The sequence below is a fragment of the Paramisgurnus dabryanus genome, chromosome 16 (genome assembly GCF_030506205.2).
Source record: "Paramisgurnus dabryanus chromosome 16, PD_genome_1.1, whole genome shotgun sequence".
NCBI classification, from domain to species: domain Eukaryota; kingdom Metazoa; phylum Chordata; class Actinopteri; order Cypriniformes; family Cobitidae; genus Paramisgurnus; species Paramisgurnus dabryanus.
In genome coordinates, this window is record NC_133352.1 from 20,548,814 (window position 1) to 20,570,188 (window position 21,375).

General features: G+C 36.0%; 1 protein-coding gene across 5 annotated transcripts; it reads right to left on the reverse strand.

The window, feature by feature from the left end:
- Positions 1 to 113: 113 nt before the first annotated feature.
- On the reverse strand, positions 114 to 21,284 carry septin6 (septin 6). Of its 5 annotated transcripts, none has more exons than XM_065271941.2 (11): positions 21,149 to 21,284; positions 19,212 to 19,326; positions 17,301 to 17,496; positions 16,610 to 16,796; positions 11,731 to 11,892; positions 10,816 to 10,912; positions 9,447 to 9,615; positions 9,154 to 9,286; positions 8,676 to 8,866; positions 4,603 to 4,648; positions 114 to 1,429 (listed from the first exon to the last, which is right to left on the reverse strand). In XM_065271941.2, the coding sequence occupies exons 1-10, from the start codon at positions 21,272 to 21,274 to the stop codon at positions 4,645 to 4,647; spliced, it is 1,380 nt and encodes a 459-aa protein (XP_065128013.1). In that variant the 5' UTR covers positions 21,275 to 21,284; the 3' UTR covers positions 114 to 1,429; positions 4,603 to 4,644. The 5 variants fall into 5 exon arrangements, with proteins under 5 accessions (XP_065128013.1, XP_065128011.1, XP_065128009.1 ...); XM_065271940.2 differs by lacking the exon at positions 114 to 1,429 and adding an exon at positions 3,419 to 3,985; XM_065271939.2 differs by lacking the exon at positions 4,603 to 4,648.
- Positions 21,285 to 21,375: the final 91 nt, after the last annotated feature.

The window sequence follows — 21,375 nt, forward strand, 5'->3', positions numbered from 1 at the left end:
TATCAAGTATTTTCTTTGCATTTGTTAAATCACCATCATTTAACATGTTTATTTTTAAAATATAAAAAATATTATTGGAAAATTAGAAAAGTAAGGATAATAACATAAAACTGTTGTTTTTATGTATTTTTATTGAAAATGTACACCATGGATTTGTACTACAGTTAAATATTTCACAAATGTCTGGTATTATGGGGTGGTGCAATTGACATTAAGAGGAAAATATGGAAGGTGAGTAAAAAATGTATGCCAATCTTCACACCCAAAATGTTTCATACAGAAATGAGTCACGTTTTCAATAAAACATGTTTCTACAGTACCTAGTGACTGATTAATAAAAATTAATCACTGGAAACCCTTCACATACACCTAAATGCAGCATTTGGCAAAATGGGAAACAGCATTTATGTATTTGACTCAACATTGTACCTGGAATAAATACACATAAAAATATTCTTAAAAAAGCATTTGAGGAGTAAACATGTTCAAGCTAAGTCTTTTAAAATGACCTCACAAAAATAATATGCTCAGGGCATGCAAAAGAACAGAAGATAAAGAATAAAAAGTGGCATTGAATGTGACCTACATGGTATTTAATAGGTGCCTCATTACTCTCTCCGATTTTATTTTTGAATTAAATAAATAACTATACTGCTGACTTTTTAAACTTGAAAAGTGTCCTGTAAAATGTGTATAGGGCATTACAAAAAAACAATAGAAATCTTTTAGATTCATCTCATGCTTTCAGATAAAGATTCTTGGTAAAATGGCAACTAAATAGTTAATCTCTCACTTAACATATCTGCTGCATTAACAACCAGGAACATGCGGGTCCATTTTCTTTGGATTTCCTCAATATTTCACAGCCAGTGTGTCAAAATATATCTTCTTACTTCACCCAATGTAGTTTACACCCTACATTACTTTTTAGCACATACAGTCTAGTGCTTGCAAATGAATGAGTTAGTATCTGTCTGATCCTCACAGTTAACTTTATGTTATTTTATGAGGACATGCAAGTTCATTCACAAACACAGGTATTTATAAAAGAAACTAAATGAATGTTTCATTGAAAAAACTGAAACTCAAGGCAATATCACAGACTCAATGTCAAGGCTAGGGTTTGACCCTCTACAAATGAAAAGAAACTACATTTTAATTCGTTCTGCTGTCACCAGCTGTAAAAATACTAATGAGGGACTGCTTAGCATGCCCTAATAAAGAACTGAAGTATCTTGTGAAAAATACCATGTTAAACTCACATAAGGCCATGTTCAACAGGGCACACAGCATGAAAACTAGAAACTAAAAATTTAAATAAACTTAAAAAAAAGGCTGACTGAGTGAGAAAGACAGGAAGAAGAGCGGACGTTTAGTTGTCGTTGTAATCCCCTCTTCAGACAGGTGGCCAAGACAAAGTTAAAAGAAGCTAAAGAAAGAGAGGAAACACAAATGCTGATTAGAAAGTATCAGGAGTAACTAAACACATCAGCGACAGTGGGAAATCAACTACATATCAGTCAGTTGGGCACTCCAATTTCTCTTTTGCCAGCCAAAAGCATTAAGCATTTGAAATGTGGGTGGATACGAACACAATGTCCTTCTGCTCAGCTTTAAATTCACTGTGAATCATCTAAAACAGTGATTTGTTCATTCATTTTTTGGGAAATTTCATAAATGTTTAATTGAAACGTCAGTGTGCATTGCGGAGTAACTCTATTAGAACTTCAGGAATGGCTACGAGCGATTTGTGTTTTCCAACCCCACATCCCTAAAGAAGCAAAATTTTTAAAGCGTATTAGTCACACAATGCATCAAAAAACATACATGGCATATACAGTAAGCACAGCCTTAAGCAAACGCTTTAGTAACAATAAATATAATGTTAGTAAAAAGCAGAAAAAGCTCATTATCAAAATACAAGTGATCTATGAGAAATGCAGACGACTGTGTTCCCACGGTCTCCCCTTAGTCTTGGGGTATGAGTTAACCAAAGAGTCTTGACCTGGTCCCCCTTATCAAAGCCATATTACTCAGTGCAGAGCCAGGGATTACTGCAAAGGAAAGTAAATACACACACGGCAGTGAGCAGGGACACTGAAGGGAAGCAAGAGAGTTAATAAAATAATGCTGATCACATCTATACCACCTGTTCTGAAAGATCTGAATCCACACATACATCCATGTAGAACAATGTCAACCAGCACAGAATAAACAGGATTACTAGATCCGAATAGTATGTTTTTAAAGGTCTAAATCATACAGAACTTTTATGACACCGATTTAATTTTATTAAAATGGCTGGCTAAATCTCACCTTTTTGTTTACTTAAAGTTGTACGATTAAATTTGGTTTGTCCAACCTTTTCCATCTTGGAAACATTCAGGCAACATTTAGAAGTAGGATAAGGATTATTGCAATGTAAGCATATGGATTTAATAAAACCAAACATTGACAAGCTCCTAACAGAATCAGTAAATTTTTAGTGAATAAAGACTCTTTAAAGGGACATTACACTTTTTTTAAAAAAATATGCTCATTTTCCAGCTTCCCTAGAGTTAAACATTTGATTCTTACCGTTATGGAATCCATTCAGCTGATATCTGTGTCTGGCGCTAGCACTTTTAGCATAGCTTAGCATAATCCATTGAATCTGATTAGACCATTAGCATGGCGCTACAAAAAAAAAACAAAGAGTTTCGCTATTTTCCTATTTAAAACTTGACTAGTGTTACTATGCACTGCCCGAAAATAGTCCCCTGCAATTAAAAGTTACTAAGGGGACTATTTTCAGGCACTGCTTAATATCACTACGCCTGCTGCAGCCATGTTACATCAGCAAAGTCCTTGATTATTACGCCAGTTTGAGAGTATAGTTCCTAGCCATATCTGCCCAGAAAATCAAAACTTTTAATTTTCTACAGAAGAATTTTAAATAGGAAAAATATCCAAAGTCTTTGGTTATTTTTTGCGCGATGCTAATGGACTAATCAGATTCAGCAGATTGTGCTAAGCTATGTTAAAAGTAGTAGCGCCAGACACGGAGATCAGATGAATGGATTCCAAAACGGTAAGAATCAAATGTTTAACTATAGGGGAGCTGGAAAATGAGCATATTTTCAAAAAAAGTGGAATGTCCCTTTAAATGAAACACTTGTTATTTCATGCGTCTTTGAATTGTATATAAATAAACATTTTATACTCTTAAACCAGGGATGCACATATAAAACTTCGTATATTCATACACAATGACTCCTCCACAGTTTTAAGCTTTTATAAAGAATAAATTTTATTACTGATACAAAAATTGGTCCCCTTGCAATTAATGTTTATTAACTAGGAATTATTTTTATTCTGTGAAATATAAAAAAAGCCATAAAATAATTATAAAAAGGTGCTAACATATGCATTAAATGTGCCAATAATAAGCTTTGAGTAATTGTAATGACAAAAAACACATCGAGGTATGATGACTGCAGATGACCAGACAGCATCTGCATGACATGCATTGAGCTAAAATGAGACAACAATAGTTCAATACTACTCATTTACCTAAAGCTGGTTATCAGATATTCAGTAAGATGATGAGATAAAAATAACAAATCTGCTAAATGCTGATATTACGGTGGTACTAATAAAATATGAGTCTCATTTTAGCCTGTTCACTACTGCAACCGTAGTCACTCGTGTAAAAGGTAACTCTTTATACCTTAGTCATGCAGAACAAAGCAACAGCACTGACATCATAAACGGAGAAAGAAAAATCGATATGTAAAATAAAAGTTAATATATCAAACAATATATATGAAGGGCTCCATTCACAGTTAATTTTCCTCCTCGGCTATGATGTTATGCGTGAAATTAGGAGGGGGGACGGGGTGGAGGCAGGAGAAAAAGGGAAACGGGAACAGCATGGCTCAGGAACATTGAGGGGGGAGAACTCATTCACAGCAGACAGGGGAAGCGTTTCTACAGGAACCCTGAACTGGAAACGAAAGAGAAGGAAGATTATTGTTCCCTACAGGTTACATTCACACATTAACTAACATAGTGATCTATAATGTTAGTCATGCAGGTGACAAAAAAAGATGGCAGAGGGTGTATGTGGTAAGGCTTAAAATTGTTCTCTTACATCATCTTGTCTGCTTTATTTTCATAAAAAAACTAATCTGTCATACTATTTATAGGTCTGTGGCAAGGGACTGTGCACTAAACGATAGCATTGTGTTAATGCCAAGTAATGGACAAATGTGACCCAGCTGTAGAAGCCGAAAAACTAAAGGCTCTTTTGTGTGAAAAGCATTGGAGTTTAAACAACAGCAGACTGTTATGGATTTAGATGGCAGATGGCTGCACATCACACAGAGAGAGCAATAAACTCTCGCCTGGCGTTGTTGACATAATATCCCCTGCTGTTACCACACAGACATTCAAGTATTCAAGATAAAACGACTTAAAAGTATAATTACAAAATACTGTAATTGCATTTTAATATGGCAGGGATTACAGGACGCTGACTGCCTGCCATCATTACATGCACTGGAATTTAGTTCCCTCGTGTAAATAAGGGGTTTCCTTTAAGAGATACTTTGAAAGCCTTACCAGCATAAGGTGTCTCATGCAGGACTGGGAGCAGGTGAAGGGTTAACTGGAAAACAGCATGGATGAAATGTACATAACACATGCAGACAAGACACCTTACATGTACAAACCCCAAAAAAGTATATGGACCCAACATTTTTAAATGCGGCTTCAACACATTTTGAGGTCACATGCAACAATGTGCAAACATAAATCAGGTATAAAGATATGGTCATCAAGACACATAGGGATGAAGTGGGGGGGTGAATATTCAATTAGAAGTTTTGGGGGCAAAAATTGTCTTTGGTTTTAGTGTGTTATTATTATCACGTTATTAATTCTATATTATTTATTTGTTTAGTTTTTTTTTACATTTGTTTTCCTGAGTTGCAGAAATTTATAAATGAATAATTTATTTGTCAATAGTAAATTTTTCTTCCTTGTTTATATAATTGTTGTGCTTTTTTGTATTCTTGTACATGTTTTTTGTATTATTTGTAGTGCTGGGCAAAGATTAATCGCGATTAATCGCATACAAAATAAAAGTGCATTTTAGCCTAATTTATGTGTGTGTACTGTGTGTAATTATTATGTATATTTAAACACACACACATACATATATACATTTTAAGACATTTTTATTTATATATTCATTTTTATTGTTAATATATAATATAGAATATATAAAAATATAAACATGTAAATGTTTCTTAAATAGATTCATGAAAGTGTGTGTATTTATATACATAATAATTACAAACAGCACACACTCATATATTATGCAAAAAATACTTTTATTTTGTATGCGATTAATCGCGATTAATCTATGCCCAGCACTAATTATTTGTGTAACCAAGTAAGATGTATAAATATTTGGAGCGTGGGTCAATTATTGTAAACGTTGATTTGTGGATAAGGGGTGGAATTAAATAAGTTTTTTTCTTCTCACCCCTTTTCGAATAGGCAAAAGACATTGACTATAGTTAAATTGTATGTGAAAGTGTGATTTGTAAACTTGATTTCATTTTCTTGTTTAATGCTCTTTTTTGAATAAATTCGAAATAAACTCTATTCTCAACATCAAACAATAAACATTGTACATGCCCTGCTCTGTATGAACCCTGAGTGAGGAATACTGTGTGATTTCTTTGGCTGTCTATCCGCAGGAATAGATACGATTGTGGAAAGGAAGTGGCAGCTTTGGGGTCAAGCATCTGGACTGTTAATGCAAAGGCTACAGTTTGGTTTAATAATTAATACTGACAGAGGAACTGTAGTATTGCTAAGGTCACATCACCACTATGGATTTGCTCAAACAGGATATTACAAAGTAAAACAATCTAAATACTATAAAACCAAGAGTGGACTGTGTTTCCTCAGTATCTTTTTTCTGTGAAATACAGAGCAATACAAAAGGAGGCTGTTGCCTTGAGAAGACATACAAGACACTTGAGGAATAAGTGTTCAATTATAAACAGGAAAGATAGTTATAAAAGCAACAACAAAACTATAAACCTTGTATGTGCAAGTATCTTCATCCAAATGAATAGTCGGGTGTATGAGGCAAATCAGCTTTGATACAAAACCATGAGTGGTTACAAAAAAAAAAGACTTTTAACTGTAATTCTGCACTAATGCCAAAATCATCACTTTTAAACAAATAGAGAAATAGGTCATGCAACAGGTCACATACTTTAACTATTCGGAATATACTACTATAACTTGTCTAAAGCTAAGTAAATTAATATATTCTGCATGTTAGAAAAAGAGCTCTTCACATTTACTGTACAACGTTTAAGTGAATCAAGTATTGTATTGTTAATGAAGAACTGATAAGATATATGGCCAGGGCATGAAATTAACACCCGACCACGCGCCAAATGCGGGTGGATTTTGCAATTGGCGGGTAACACTGTCAATCTACCAGCCACATTGGCGGGTAGCCAATGCGAATCAATGATGCGCGGGTCATTGTATAAACAACCCACTCCCGACCGACATTTTCAACTAACCCGCCCCGCCCGTAATTGTTCAAAATAGTTTTTAAACTCGACCGAACCTGAATATCATTAAAATATTTTTGGATGACTCGTAACCGGCACCCGCTCATTTCTTATCAACCTGCGCATATCACCGATGCAAATTGAGTGATTCATTGAGAGGATGCGACTGCTGTTTCGCAACGTTCATGCGATTGGAAAGAAGATGAGGCACTTCTCTGACTACATTTGGATGTGCGAGTAAGTATTAAACTGTTGGTGAGATGGGATGAGAATGCAATGCTTACATAGGCTACACTAATCGCAGTTGCACAGATGTGTAGTGCTGCTGTGACGGATCAGAACTCTTGATGTGTGAACTTTAGATAGAGTTGTGCTACTATGCCTTATACTGTAGTACATTAACATACATTTTGCGAATATAGTAATGAAAAACAACGTATGTGCTGCGTTTATGTGCGCAGTTTGTGCCCACTCTGTCTCTGTGTGTGTGCGCGGGTTTAAAGGTGGAAAAGAGGATGTTTGTTTAATACATTTTTGCAATATTACTTGAAACTGTCTTTACTAAATGATAAAAGACTATTTATTAGCTGCACTGAAAGTAATATTATTAATATACGTCATCTGTGCACAAGATATGGCCTTAAAAACATCTGCCAATTGCTCATGCGGTCATCGCATAAGCGATTGGCCCTCTGGCTTGTCAATCACTGCCATTACGATCCTTGTGAGAGACGTGCGCGCTCCAGTAACTAAACACAGGCGACGCATGCGCATAGCACATGAAACTCCGTCTTAAGTTTCGGTTTGTTTTCATTGTCGCTCCTGCTTTCCTCCTCGAATTTGCACCACGGTAGAGAAGAAACTCGAAGGAGGACGCAAAAGAAAGACTTTTTTAAGCTGCTGGGAATAGGAGAAAATTGTCAGAAGAACGTAATGTTAACAGAGTCGTTATTGGAGAAACATTTCAACGCTGGAGTGAAGAAACAGAAAGGTGTCAAGACAGACGCGCAGTTCGCAAAATTCTTCCCGACAGGTAACAGTGATTATTCTTTCTTTGGGGAATAATTATTGTTGTACTGTTATTCATGTATATTGACGTTGTTCTTGTACTGTAGTTGTAAGGCAGTGACCAGTCTGCTACATGCTAGTTGAAATGGGAGTAGCGTCGAATGATCTAACTTTACGTCTGATGTGTTTATTATCATCATTTCACATAATGAATCCACTGACGCGAGTGACGCGACACAGCATATGCCGATGTTAAACAAACACTCGTGTTCAAATATTCATGCACGAGTTTTGGAAGGCGTTCCCTAGAAATGAGCTGTGAAGGAGGGAGGCTGTTCTTACGCATGCGCTCATTTAAAAAACTCAGTAACCGTTTTTGGATTCTCAGTCGGCGAAAAACATCCTCTTTTGCGCCTTTAAGGGGACTCAATAGGGCAAATCGGAGAGACGCGTTCCTAAAAGCATGCGTACATAAAATCTTTCTGCTCTTGACAGGGCACATATAAACAAAATGAACTCAACAGTATTCATTTTCTAATAAAACATTTCTTTATGTCTTAAGTGTATGTATAGAGAGTCAAAAACCAGTCTGTGCTGGTCTTAAAGAGACAGTAACCTCAATTAACCTACTTAAGTCTGTGTCATTAATGTTAATCAAACAACCTAAGACAAAGAGAAATTCACGTTTGTAGCTCTGAAAAAAAATTATGTTTAATTCATACAATAAAGACAGTGTTATCATTCACTATTTGGGCAAAAAAAAACTGGCTGGTAAAAAGTCTCTGTGGCTGGTGGATTTCTAAATCCACCTGCCACAGTGGCTGGTGGTCAAAAAAGTTAACTTCAGGCCCTGTATATGGCTATAATATCATAATATTAAAGTATAAAAATAAATGTTTATAACACTTAGACCTGCTACGTACTGTCCATAGCCTTGTTTGACCTACATTTAACATCTCGAGATCAAATGTAAGCAGAGGTTGGATAAATGCATACACACACGTCGTCCTACATCGTGAGCTTTAGGTGTTTTAGGAAGGTATGTTTGAGAGGATTAGGGACCATGTAGTGTAGATTACTTACTTTTTCCTTTCTTTGTCTCTCTTGAGCGTGGTGGATCCCCCTGCCTGCTGGGCCTGAGATTGCAAGAGCTCTGCAGCCGTCTTTTTCTGCTTGAAGCCGTTCAGCTCGTCGTCGAGAGATTTCTTCTTGTCCTCGAGTTTCTTCTTCTCATCCTGGTGGAGCTTCTTAAGACGGTCAAACTTTTCATGCAGCTGTGATGTGAACACCACAGAGTCAGCATATTGATCTATATTTAGTTCCACTTACTGTACATGACATCACACAACTACATCTGGTTATCTGCACAACATAAAGCGTGTTATTGATTGAAACCCCAACCTCCAAGCTTTGTATGAATCTGTTTAAATTACTGTTTGGAAGTATTTTAGATTAGGTCTACAAATCATCATCAACCTACAGATTATGAATAGTTGGGTATGTGTAATGTCTGGTTACAATTGCTTTTATAAACAAAATATAGACTACAACCCAAACAAACCTCCTTTTCTGCCTCTTTCAGCTCTGCTTCTTTCTCTTTGACTCTTTGGACAAACATCTGCCTCATCTCCTCCTCTTTCTTCTGCAGCTCACCCATGAACTCATTCCTCTTGGCTTCGTATGTTTCCTGCAGGCTGAACCCGACAAGCAAGAAAATCATTAAAAATAAATAAAACCCTTAAAAATCATTTAGAAAATCGAGGCACTATATTTTTACAGAAGCTTTAATGCAATAATATAATTTCAATTTAAGTCAATATTTGCAGCTTGCTTGATTGTGACATCATTCCTGACCTGAAGGGCTTGCTGTCAGGGTCTGTGTCTTTGAATCCCATCTCCTCCAGCTTACAGCGGCGATAGAGCTCATAGTGGCGTGTGTGGGTCTGCTCTCGCAGGTCCTCCATATTCACCCTGATCAACATCTCCCTCAGCTTCACAAAGTCACAGTGATTCTCGTTCTCCACTGGAAAACACAAATGAAAAATAACTTTCGTGAAAAATACGATCAGCTCTGGAAACAGCTTCAAAGGACTGATCATGCTGTTAATGCACAGCAACTAGTTTGTGGGGGCACTTTCTGAAATCTAGCTAATTTTGGTAGCTTAGGGTCTGGTGGTACCACTTTTAGCATATCTTAGCATAATCCATTGAATCTGATTAGACCATTAGCATCGTGCTAAAAAATAAATAAACAGTTTGGATATTTTTCCTATTTAAAAATTTACTCTTCTGTAGTTACATCGTGTTCTGTAACTACAGAAGAGTCGAGTTTTAAATAGGAAAAATATCCAAACTGTTTGGTTATTTTTTGAATGCAATGCTAATGGTCTAATCAGATTCAATGGATTATGCTAAGATATGCTAAAAGTGCTACCGCCAGACCCGGAGATCAGCTGAATGGATTCCAAAAAGGTAAAAATAAAATGTTTAACTTTAGGGGAGCTGGAAAATGAGCATATTTTAAAAAAAAGTGGAGTGTCCCTTTAATTCTTAAATCCTGGCTTTTGATATAATTCCTTCATTTTATGCTACTAATACTAGCAAGCTTTTCAAAAGAACAGTTGTCTTCATTGTGTGTGTGCCAACTGTGATGTAGTATTACGACACTATTAAAGCTGTGATTATGACCTTCTAAACAAATCATCACATTTAAAAATGTATTGACTCCTAGTATATGAAGCAAATTTTAGTGTTTGTGCAGAAACATTTATTTCTTAGTACACTGATTTACAACCAAAGTTATCATGAGAACTATGTCTGCACACAACTCAGTGGTGCCATAAATCATGAACATGACAGACACAGTGGTGGGGGTGCACACAAATATCACATGTATATGCACTTTTCTTAGTCATGTCATTTTACAGCAGGTCAAACATCTTATTTAGAAATCACATGGGACAACATTATGTGGTGTTCTGTCTTTCAAGCTGTGTCTGCAAGCTAACAAACCCATTAAACTCAAATCAATATTTCATGTCAATATATGTATTTAAATAAGATACATAATGTTGGGGTTTGTTATTAGGAATGACTGGCTTATTATTTACTATCTGTATTGAGAGCGAGTGTCTGCATACAGCATTGTGTAAATAGTGACTGAAGGCCAAACTGAGAGAAGAGCTCAGTGTCACTTCCTCTTGAAGACGTGACCAGCACTTACCCTGGACAGTTCCCCAGGGGTACTGGCGTGCTCGCACCATCTTGTTCCCAATCTTTACTTCCTCAGTGCTTCCAACAACTGCAAAAGGCAAATGACCCTGCAGAGACAAAAAACCCACAGGCAAATCATTTAGCAGAAAAACTCCAAGCTATTTATAAGTCTAGTAAGACAAATGATGACAGCATTCAAAACCATGTAATTGCAACTAAATGCTTTATTTGACAGGGAGAATTGTAAGAGCAGAATGCCTACCTTATACATTGGGATTTGCATTAAACTTATAGTTGATACAATAAAGAAATCATATAATTTTAGACCGGCAAACCATTAAACATTCTTGAGAGAAAAACAGTTTTGAGCAAAAAAAAGAAAAAACTGCCTTCAACTTTAGCGGCTGAGTAATGTCTTACAGTGTCAATGCACTTTAAACTGTCAGCTTGTTAAAATAATATTATCGGGAAGGGCTTTGAAAACGTAATACATGAGGACACATCACAGCAAATTAATGGAATTTCTCCTGAGACCCAAAAGTTAGGCAGTACTGGTAACCACTGCTGTAACCCACATGATTGCAACAAGCAGCTTTATATGCCAGTGTCTTTCCCCACTACTCTGTTGTAATAGTACACTAATGTACGTCTTTTTTTTGTAGTGTCATTTCCTAAGCAAATACAAGCCTGACAGCAGATGGACTCCATCCCTTTAACTGCTTATAAACGGTCATGATGTGAAATGGGAATTGCATTAAAACTGAAAACTAAAATATGACTGTGTCGCCTCATTTCAAAGCAATACATTTGTGATATTTACTGGAAGTGCCACTGAAAACAGAATACACATGAATAGCTTACAATGTTTGCAATAATAATACATACATATGAATTACAACATTAAGTTTTAAACTGATCTCCTTACATTCATGGTTGAGTTGATTTCTGCCACGGTCTCATCATCAGTGGGGAACTGGTAGATCTGCACGCCATTGCTCACCAGCTCGCTTGTGATCTTGATTTTGAACTTGGCGAGTTCACTCTTTGAGATGGCATCTGATTTGGCAATGATGGGAATGATATTCACCTGTAGGTAAGAAGAGTGAGACTTCATTTGTGCACTCAAGGCACATCCTCAAGTGAACAGTATGAACTGCAATTATCAGAGCATTTATATAGCGAAAACACAAATGTAACTGAATGACTCTTTGGGTCAACACAAAGAATAGCATCTTAAAAACCCCATGATATCAAAACTGACTTTTCTTATTTTTCTTAATGGAATATATTGCTGTGTTCATTATAAATAATTTATCCTTGTGGGTCATTACTTAAAAAATAATAATGTGCCCTTAAAAGTACAGTAGTGATGCACCGATGTATCAGCCGCCAATATTTATCGGCCGATTTTTGATGAATTTGAAACCATCGGCATATCGGCAATAGCACGAGAAAGGCCGATACCGATTGTTTATTAATTAACTGCATAAAGAAATCCGTTATATGTAAAAAATGAGTTAATGTTGTTAATAAAATAAATGCTGAATAGCAAAAACCACCTTTGAAGGTTGTCATGCTGTCTTATTATATTTGTTTTAGCTTAATTTGTGCCTCTCTTATTATGTTGGTCAATTGAATGTTAATAAGATCCAATCCATGTTCAGTAAAAATAATTTGATGCATAAATAAACTAGCTAATAGACCAACTGTATAGTATTGTATACAAGTGTTTAATATCGGTATCGGCATCGGCCAGAAGTTGTCTGTTTAAATCGGTATCGGTCCAAAAAATCCTATCGGTGCATCCCTACTTAAAAGGGACACTCCACTTTTTTGAAAATATGCTAATTTTCCAGCTCCCCTAGAGTTAAACATTTGATTTTTACCGTTTTGGAATCCATTCAGCCAATCTGGCAGTACCACTTTTAGCATAGCTTAGCATAAGCCATTGAATCTGATTAGACCATTTAGCATCGCGCTCAAAAATAACCAAAGAGTTTTAATATTTTTTTTTACATTTTTGATTAAAAAAAAAAGAAAAAGTATTGCAATGTATCGAAACATGCAATGCACTGCATCGTACCGCGATATGTTTATCGCATCGTAAGGCCCTTGCCAATACCCAGCCCTAATGGTAATAAGCACAAAGTTGACAGGACCCATTGAATTCCATCGTATTTGTTTTTCCTACTATGTAAGTCGAAGGTTACGATCAGCTGTGTGCTTACCATCATTTATCAAAATATCTTCCTTTTGTGTTCATCAGATAAAAGAATTTCATTCAGGTTTAGAACAACATGAGGATGAGAAAATGATGACACAATTTTCATTTTTGGGTGAACTATCCCTTAAAAAATACAATTCATTATGTAAGCTCTTTATACACCAATGGTGATATAGTTATGTATATTATATTGCATTTCTGTCAAGAGATCATTCGAGAAAGTTACACTTTGTTCATAAGTCAGCCAACTCTCTCCAGTCAGGCAGTAAATTATTGAATCTGGGTATGAGTATCTCAAAGAAACCTCCAAACATCTGGCTGACACAAGATATATGTAGACATTGAGATGTTTCTCACCAAATGGAATAAATGGCATACAGATGACTTTTTACTCTGTAGAAGTTGCCGTAGACACATGTACAGACACAAACACCCATCCTTAAAAATTTCATTGAGCAACCTCATTAAGAGGAACTGATGCCATTACACTAAACTCTACAGAAACCTCTGCAAAGCTTACATAACACGTCTGTTGCATGGCAATGTGCCGCTTACTGGGACAGAAATCTATTTAAGGTGCACTGCGAAATCAGTTTGAAAAGGGTATTTAAAGGAACAGTTCACAAAAAAGCTAATTATGTCATCATTTATTCACTTTCAAAGTGCTTAGGCACTGGCTACAAATATACACTGTCAGAAATAAAGGTACAAACTCTGTCACTGGGGCAGTAACAGTTTAAAAAAACTACACCTTTGATGTACCAAAATGTACCTTTGAGGTACATAAATAAGCATAAATGGTAAATTTTAGGAGTTTTTTTTAAGGGTACAATCCCAGTGACAGCTTTTGTACCTTTATTACTGACAGTGTAGTGAACAAAGTCTAATGGACCGTTTTTATGACATGTTTATAGATCTTTTATGGAGCTTAACATTCCCAGTACCCATTCACTTTCATAACATGGAAAAATGAAAGGAGCTTTACGTCCTATGCCGATGAAAATCAATCCAACAGGACTCACAAATCATGTTTTTGAATGACATAAGGAGGACGCAAGTTTAATAAATGTTAAATTATAATAGCTTATTGTATATATAACTTTTTATAATTAAAAAGCTAATTGTGTGGCTTGATACAAACAACAACAGAGTGGCGTGCAACATTTCACAGATTGATCAAGGTACTATATGGAAGTATCGCAGGAGTGAATAGCTCTCCTGATACTTTGATGTAATACGCCAATAAATCTGTGCAGCACTGATTGCATGAAGTCAAAACAACTATGATTTCTACAGCTGTAAAAAAAACAAAAACAAGGATAACGCAGACATGACACCATTAACAGGTGACAGGGGAGGGATGCTACACTGGTTACAAGTGCAAATGTCACTGGTGGAAACATTTAAGATAATGTAGGTACAGAAGTAAATCAAATTTAACACCATCCAGGTGATTTTTGGATAGTTTAATACAAATACCTTAAATCTAAGATATCAGTACAGTAGCTATGTTTCCATTCACCTATTTTTATGTGCATTTTGGAGCTGTGCATAAAAAACCGTTGGATGGAAACCATGATGAAAGCCATGATGCGCACTTCTAAAAATGTGCGTTAAAAACGTATACACATAATTTGAGTCAGATAAATGTCTTATCCGATAAGAAAACATGCCTATGAACTACAACAGAAACATTTTAACCGAATAAATCCCTAGATCCGCATCAAAAAATTTGATGTGTGTAATGTGACTTTATGCGTTAGATGGCATTACTAGAAAAAACATTTTACAGATCTCATTGCACGGCATCTAAAATGCAGTTTTGGAAGTTCTGAAATAAACAGGTAAAGACTTTTATCTCAATGGCTCGATATTATTACTTTACAGGACTGTCTTACTTGACTATCAACTCAAACAGCTGGAATCCACATATAAAAGCAGATAACAGGTGAAGCCTATAGCAGTGTTTTCCAATCCTGGTCCTCGAGGACCCCTCCCAAAATGTTTTAGATGTCTCCTTTTTTAAAACACCTGATTCAATTAATCAGCCTTCTTCCTACATGTCTCCCTAACAAGCTGATAAGTTAAATCAGGTGTGTTAAATAAGGAGACATCGAGGGGGTCCTCGAGGACCAGGATTGGGAAACACTGGCCTATAGTGTTCCGCTGCACGCTCTGAGGAGATTATACGTGAAAATTATTAAATACAGTGGCTTTAGGCTTTCTTACTGATATTTAGCACCCGTTTATCAGGAAATTACAATTTTGCTCTCTTCAACTTACTGGATGGAAACGCATGCTTCATTCCCAAATGTTTAATGTGATATTTCATTGATATGTATAAGTTTAATATGCAACTGTGGATGGAAACATAGCTATCAAGGGTAAAAATGAACAATGGAGAATGAGTAGTAACCAACAAACACCCATTCCCACTCAAGATTCTCTCTTCATCTATTACACACACCACACATATGGAGTGCTCTCATCCCACTCAGGTTTATACACACCCACATAACCCTCTAGTACTATTCTCTCAACCAAGCCACTTGCTTTTCTGATTTCTCAAATTTATTAGTGATGAACTGTAAGTGTAAAACACAAAACCCTGTGTAAAGGTTTGGATATAGTAAGAGTACACAGGAGTCAGTACTCTCTTCACAAGTAAACAAGGCTCCTATTAGGCACTTTGTCTGATCTAGGAGAGCATATTTGTTTAGGGAGACTGCACAAGCACAGAGAGAGATTTAAAGAGAATTCAGTATTACACAGCTGATCTTAATTAGTTCTATTAAAACACCTTATATTTAACATTAAACTCGGCACAGCCATCAGCTGAATGCTTAATAACCCACCAATACTTAAAACATCGACTGCCTGTACAAAAAGCTTTTTGTAAAAAGCAAATTACATTAAAGCTAGGGCTGCATGATAAATCACATGTGATTGTCATTCACATCTTGTCAGTAAAGCCAGTTCTTTGATAGTAAATCGACATCACCTGCTTTCACATGGAGCGGCATTTACTACAAAGAGTTGTAGTTCACTGACAATCGGGGCAATTTCTCAATTATCGCGGATGTATTGCCTGTGATATGTATGCAATATGGCCAAGCTTGTCAGTGAACTACAGCTGTGTGTAGTAAATGCTGCTCCATTTGAAAGCAGGTGATGGCAATTTACTATTAACCAAGGAACCGGCTTTACCGACGAGATGCGCATTCCTATCGCATACGATTTATCGTGCAGCCATTTTGTTGTTTTAGTGTTCCTTTTTTTGTGTTATGGCTCAACAACACAGATTTCTGTGCCCGGTCGAGAAAGTAATTGTGCGTGCACACCGCCAGTGACTAGTAATGGCAGAGCAACGCGATCTCATTCTTTTCAATGGAAGTTTTGCGACATCCAGATACACAAGCAAAAATTACCTTTGGGGACAGGAAGTGGGTGTGTGCAGCTACGAGTTAAAGTCGAAAACAGTTCAACTTTATGCAAATGAAATATATATTTTTTTTTCATTTAGGCAAGTGGGATCAAACTTTAAAAGTTTCATTAAAAAATAAAATTAAAAAATACTGACCTTACTGTCCAGCTTCTTCATAGTAACTAGGTCAAGGGACTTTAGTGAGTGTCCAGTGGGGGCAATGAAATACAGACAGGCGTGGATCCGTGTATCATGATAACTGTGTAGGGTGCGCTTAATCTTCAGTTCCTCTTGAAGGTACGCTTCAAACTGAGCATCAATGAACTCCACAATAGACTTGTAACTGCAGAAAAAAGTGCATATTTTTTGAAAAAGATAATTTGATTATACAGCACAAATGGGTACTAAGCATGCTTCGTTAGCATAACTGCACATCTGAAGTTTATGCCAGAATTGTTTGTATTGATTTTTGTTCAGCTTTTAATACCATTAGGTCTGGCATTCTATTACAATGACTTTTAAAACTGGGTACTACTGGGAGCCTTTAAATGAAAGATTTTTCATCAGATAAAGTCTGAGAAGATAGTTGTAAATACAGTTAAGCTTCAATGATCCACAATCATAAAAACACAATACAACCCAACAGCAAAATAAGATACAGTACTAAGACACAAGATTTGAAACTCTGATATTAAGTTTTATTTGTAGTTTTATTGTTCCCGTTTTTCTTGTTTCACTTATGTACATATTAAAATGTACAGAACTAACATTTGAAAGCTTATAACCATAAGGTTCTGAACTTCTGCCTCTGTGTAAATCATACATATTAACCAGAAGTAGATCTTACCTTTCCTCTTTGTTGATCTGATCGCCAAAGCCTACAGTGTTGACAACAGTCAGCTTGAGGCGAACATTGCTCTCCTGCAGCTCGTAAGTGTTGGACTTGAGTTGCACCCCGGGCTGATTGTGTTGCGTAGGCTCACCTTCAAACTTGGTATTGAACAGGGTGTCCATGAGGGTGGATTTTCCCAAACCCGTCTCCCCTATAATAAACACATAAAAGCAAACTATCACATTCCTGTTGTTATTTTTCAAAGCTTTTCTTAAAATATCACCAAAAGAACATAGTGCCAACATCCAAAAACGTCTTCAGTCTTTTATGAATTAATTTTAATTCATCAAAAACAAACCTGTTTTCAAATATGTTTGTCTCCAAATGTATGCAAATACATTTGTGCAAATCATACAAAACAGATGTGATTTTTAATAGTTCCCCACTATTTATGATTTTTGGAGAAATAAACCTACAGCTGTCTCACATAAAGTTGTCTGTCCATAAAAGACTGAGCTATTCTAACATAAAATTCGCACTTGATCTTTAATATTGAGGTCTACCTTTTAACAGATGCATATGATGCAGATTGTTACCTCTGGAATGAGAGTGAATCTAAAAGCCATTCAGCAAATCCTGGCTTACTCTGCTGAAGTTCCTATTCTTGCTTTCCTGACAACCACAAGTGGAGTAGAAATGGACATCATGCAACACCACCAGAATGTTAATTATATGGATGGCTCACATTTGCCATTTCTTCATAAACTCAGCCTGCCGGTCCTATACCCACAAACCCCCGTTCTGCTTTCACTGCAGGCCTGAGCAAAGAGCCTCTTCTAACTCCTAAATATAAAGCAGCAAATATCCTGAGACTGAATTAAAGGCAACACGGTCATCACACACTGGTGATCTCTTCCAAAAACCTCAGGCAATCAAAGCGCATTGAAGAGAATCACAAGCATATTCTCTCTTCAGATGATCTCAGTGTGACACACAGCATGCCAAAGAACGCTGGAGCTACAAAACATGAAGCTTCAGAACCTGCGTATTGACAGAGTCATTTCCAAACTACAAATTCACTCTTAGAGAGTTAATAATTCAAAAGTTAACTGTGAAAAAATTACAAAAATCATACTGATCACCTTTTTGTTCATTTAAAGATTATTTTTCTATACATTTTACTAAAAAGTATAAGATGAGCAATTCCATTTTCAATCAAAAATTAAAATATAACTTCTCAGAGAATATATTTATTACCAATATATTAATCTATCCGTTTATATTTTCCTAAACCCCTGATGATTAATTCCAGACATTAGAAAAATACATGTGTTGTGGATGTGAAAAAAATTGATTTTTCCACATTTTAGATAGATAACACACTTTCTAGTATTCTGTGAATTATTAAAATGCACAAACCAGAAGCAATAACATCCAACAAATGGAGAAAGGATAGCAGCTCATCAAAGATCAAATAATATCCATTTTATTTTCATTTTCATGTGCGCACTTATGAGGAAGAAACAAAGTTAAGGATGTGACATTTCTCCGTTAAGGATGTAACCGTTCAAAAACTGCACTTACTCAACTCTAAAAAATAATTTTAAAAAAGTTTGAAAACTTAAGAGATCTCGTACTGGTATTAAAGCCACTAAATACTGAAACGAAATATCAGTACAGTTAAAAACATTCTGTAAAAAGTTTCTTTTTTAATGTTAGTGTTGGCATTTGCATTGAATTGCTCATCTAACATGGCATAAAAGCCACTTGAAATCAGGGTGAAAAAAAACCATGATTTCCTGCATGCACTCTATTAGTGCACCAGTATTTAGTAAGTGGGTCATAGGAGAAGATCAGTATATAGGGGTGTGACAAATGGTTAGTTTTGCCCCAAGCAGAATGGGAGCTACCGCATGGCATACTCACCAACACAGAGAATATTGAAGCAGAAGCCGTGGTTGACTGATTTGTTGACCAGCTGGTCTGGCATGCTGTCGAAGCCAACATGACCAGAGAGTGGGACAGCACGTGCACCCTCTCCCTAATAGAAATATAAAATGAAATATTGAAAAATGAATGAATTATTTGCTTTAGGCAAAGGAAATATTTGTGACTACAAACTCAGCAAACGTAAAGAACATTCTGTGAAAATAGTATAACTTATAAAATAATAACAAAACCTCAATATCTTTAATATTGACTCAGTAAGGCCATGTCAAAGATTGAAATTAAAGTGAAATCAATAAGTGAAATCAAACTTTGATGTTCCTCACCTTATCATTACATTAGATTAAGACTTTACCCTGAATTTTACAGACAGGGTAACATTTTTGTAAATTTTAAGGTTCCCGTTCATATAAGGATGCAAAAAAACTAAATCCACCTAATTTTCACAGGCCATATATAATATGTTTGACATGCACAGAAATATAGTTCAAATCTCCAAGGTTCTGCGACATGCACTTCCTTTTTCCGGTGTGATCTTGACAGTTAAACCACATTTAGGTAAACAGACACGTAAACCTTCTGTGATTAACAAAAAAATTTGCCGTTACATACTAATGCAGATAGCTGAGAAGTTGTAAATAGTATAACAAATGCCTAAAATCATGAATTCTGGCCTACTGTTACACTTCCTTTGCTATTGTTCACACAGGCCTGCCACCTGGCATGCAAAAGGTCTAGCAGGAAAGGCTGTCTTGCCCACATCTAAAGCATATCCTTTGGTGAGTGGGTGTGTGCACATGTTTCAGTTACGCAGGAGCAAAGAGAACATGCCAAATCAATTGAAGGTTGAGCCAATTTATCATTTTATCAATGCATGCTTAATGTAATAATAGTTCATTATCCAAATAGAAACATTTTATTATCTTGATGCATTAAATTGTAATGAATGCTTATCAAAAATGCATTTAACTAAAAGGAAGTCAATCGATGCAGCAGATGACCAGAAACATTACTGAAGAAAAACAACAGAAATTACATTTTAAATAAGCTTTAAATACAGTACAATGCAGGCAAATAACATCCTGGACTACAGTAGTATCTTAATGACTTAACAAACATGTCTCATTCTGCCACACATGTGCAACATACCAAAACCTGACAACTGTAAAAAGACCAAAAAGAGGGTGGGGGTCACCATGATAGACCCCACTAGCTTTAAAACTAAATATTAGATTGTAATACTGGCATAACTATCAGTTATCATTATCACATAGCTTTTGGGCTAAGGTCTCGACCCTGCTGCCTCAACAGTACATAATAAAATACGTCAGAAGGCACAAAAGACAAACTACTACAAAAAGTAAATATTGTTTTTATGTCATTTTCTGACATGCACGTAGGAAATACTTCATGATAGACAACGCCCAGAATCAAAGATGGTAATGCAATGAAATATAACGGTATATGGTGCGCATCAATGAGCTGAACTTTTACAAAAGGATGCTATGCTAGAATGTGATCGTTTTTGTATGTTCTTGTTTTTAATAGATGTCTTTTAACACGTTTAAAATTCACTATAAAACAAAATTAAACGGAAATGTTCGTCCGTTATTGTTGGCCCTCGTCGTTATGACATTTCCCTCAAAAAACAATAAATAAAAATAAAAATGCAATTTAAAATTATTTCTAGCTGTTAACTACTTATCCTAAACATGTACTGAAACGCAACAGCAGCTTTAAATACTGTAAAATTGATCCGTTTGGTGATAATGGGCCATCGCGTTCACTTTCAATTAAAATTCATAATACATTGAGTGAAAATGGATATCAAATGTGCTAAAAAATGCCTGACACCATTTCGATACTATAATCCGGTAACACAACACCACGTTTTAACAATAAAGCAGTTATTTTACCGCTTGTCGAGCTATCTCTGTGGCCGCCATGGTCCTCTCTTGCATCGACTCTTCCACAGGAAACTGCAGCCCGCACGCAGAGCAAAGCAACAGCGGAGACGGGAACTGCACGTTAGACTGTACCATCTACGGCTCATGCCGAAATCACGGCAGTCTCCGTTTAATTTTTTAATATCACATATTTAAAACATGTAATTATGTGTGTAAAGGCGTTAATCGAATATATA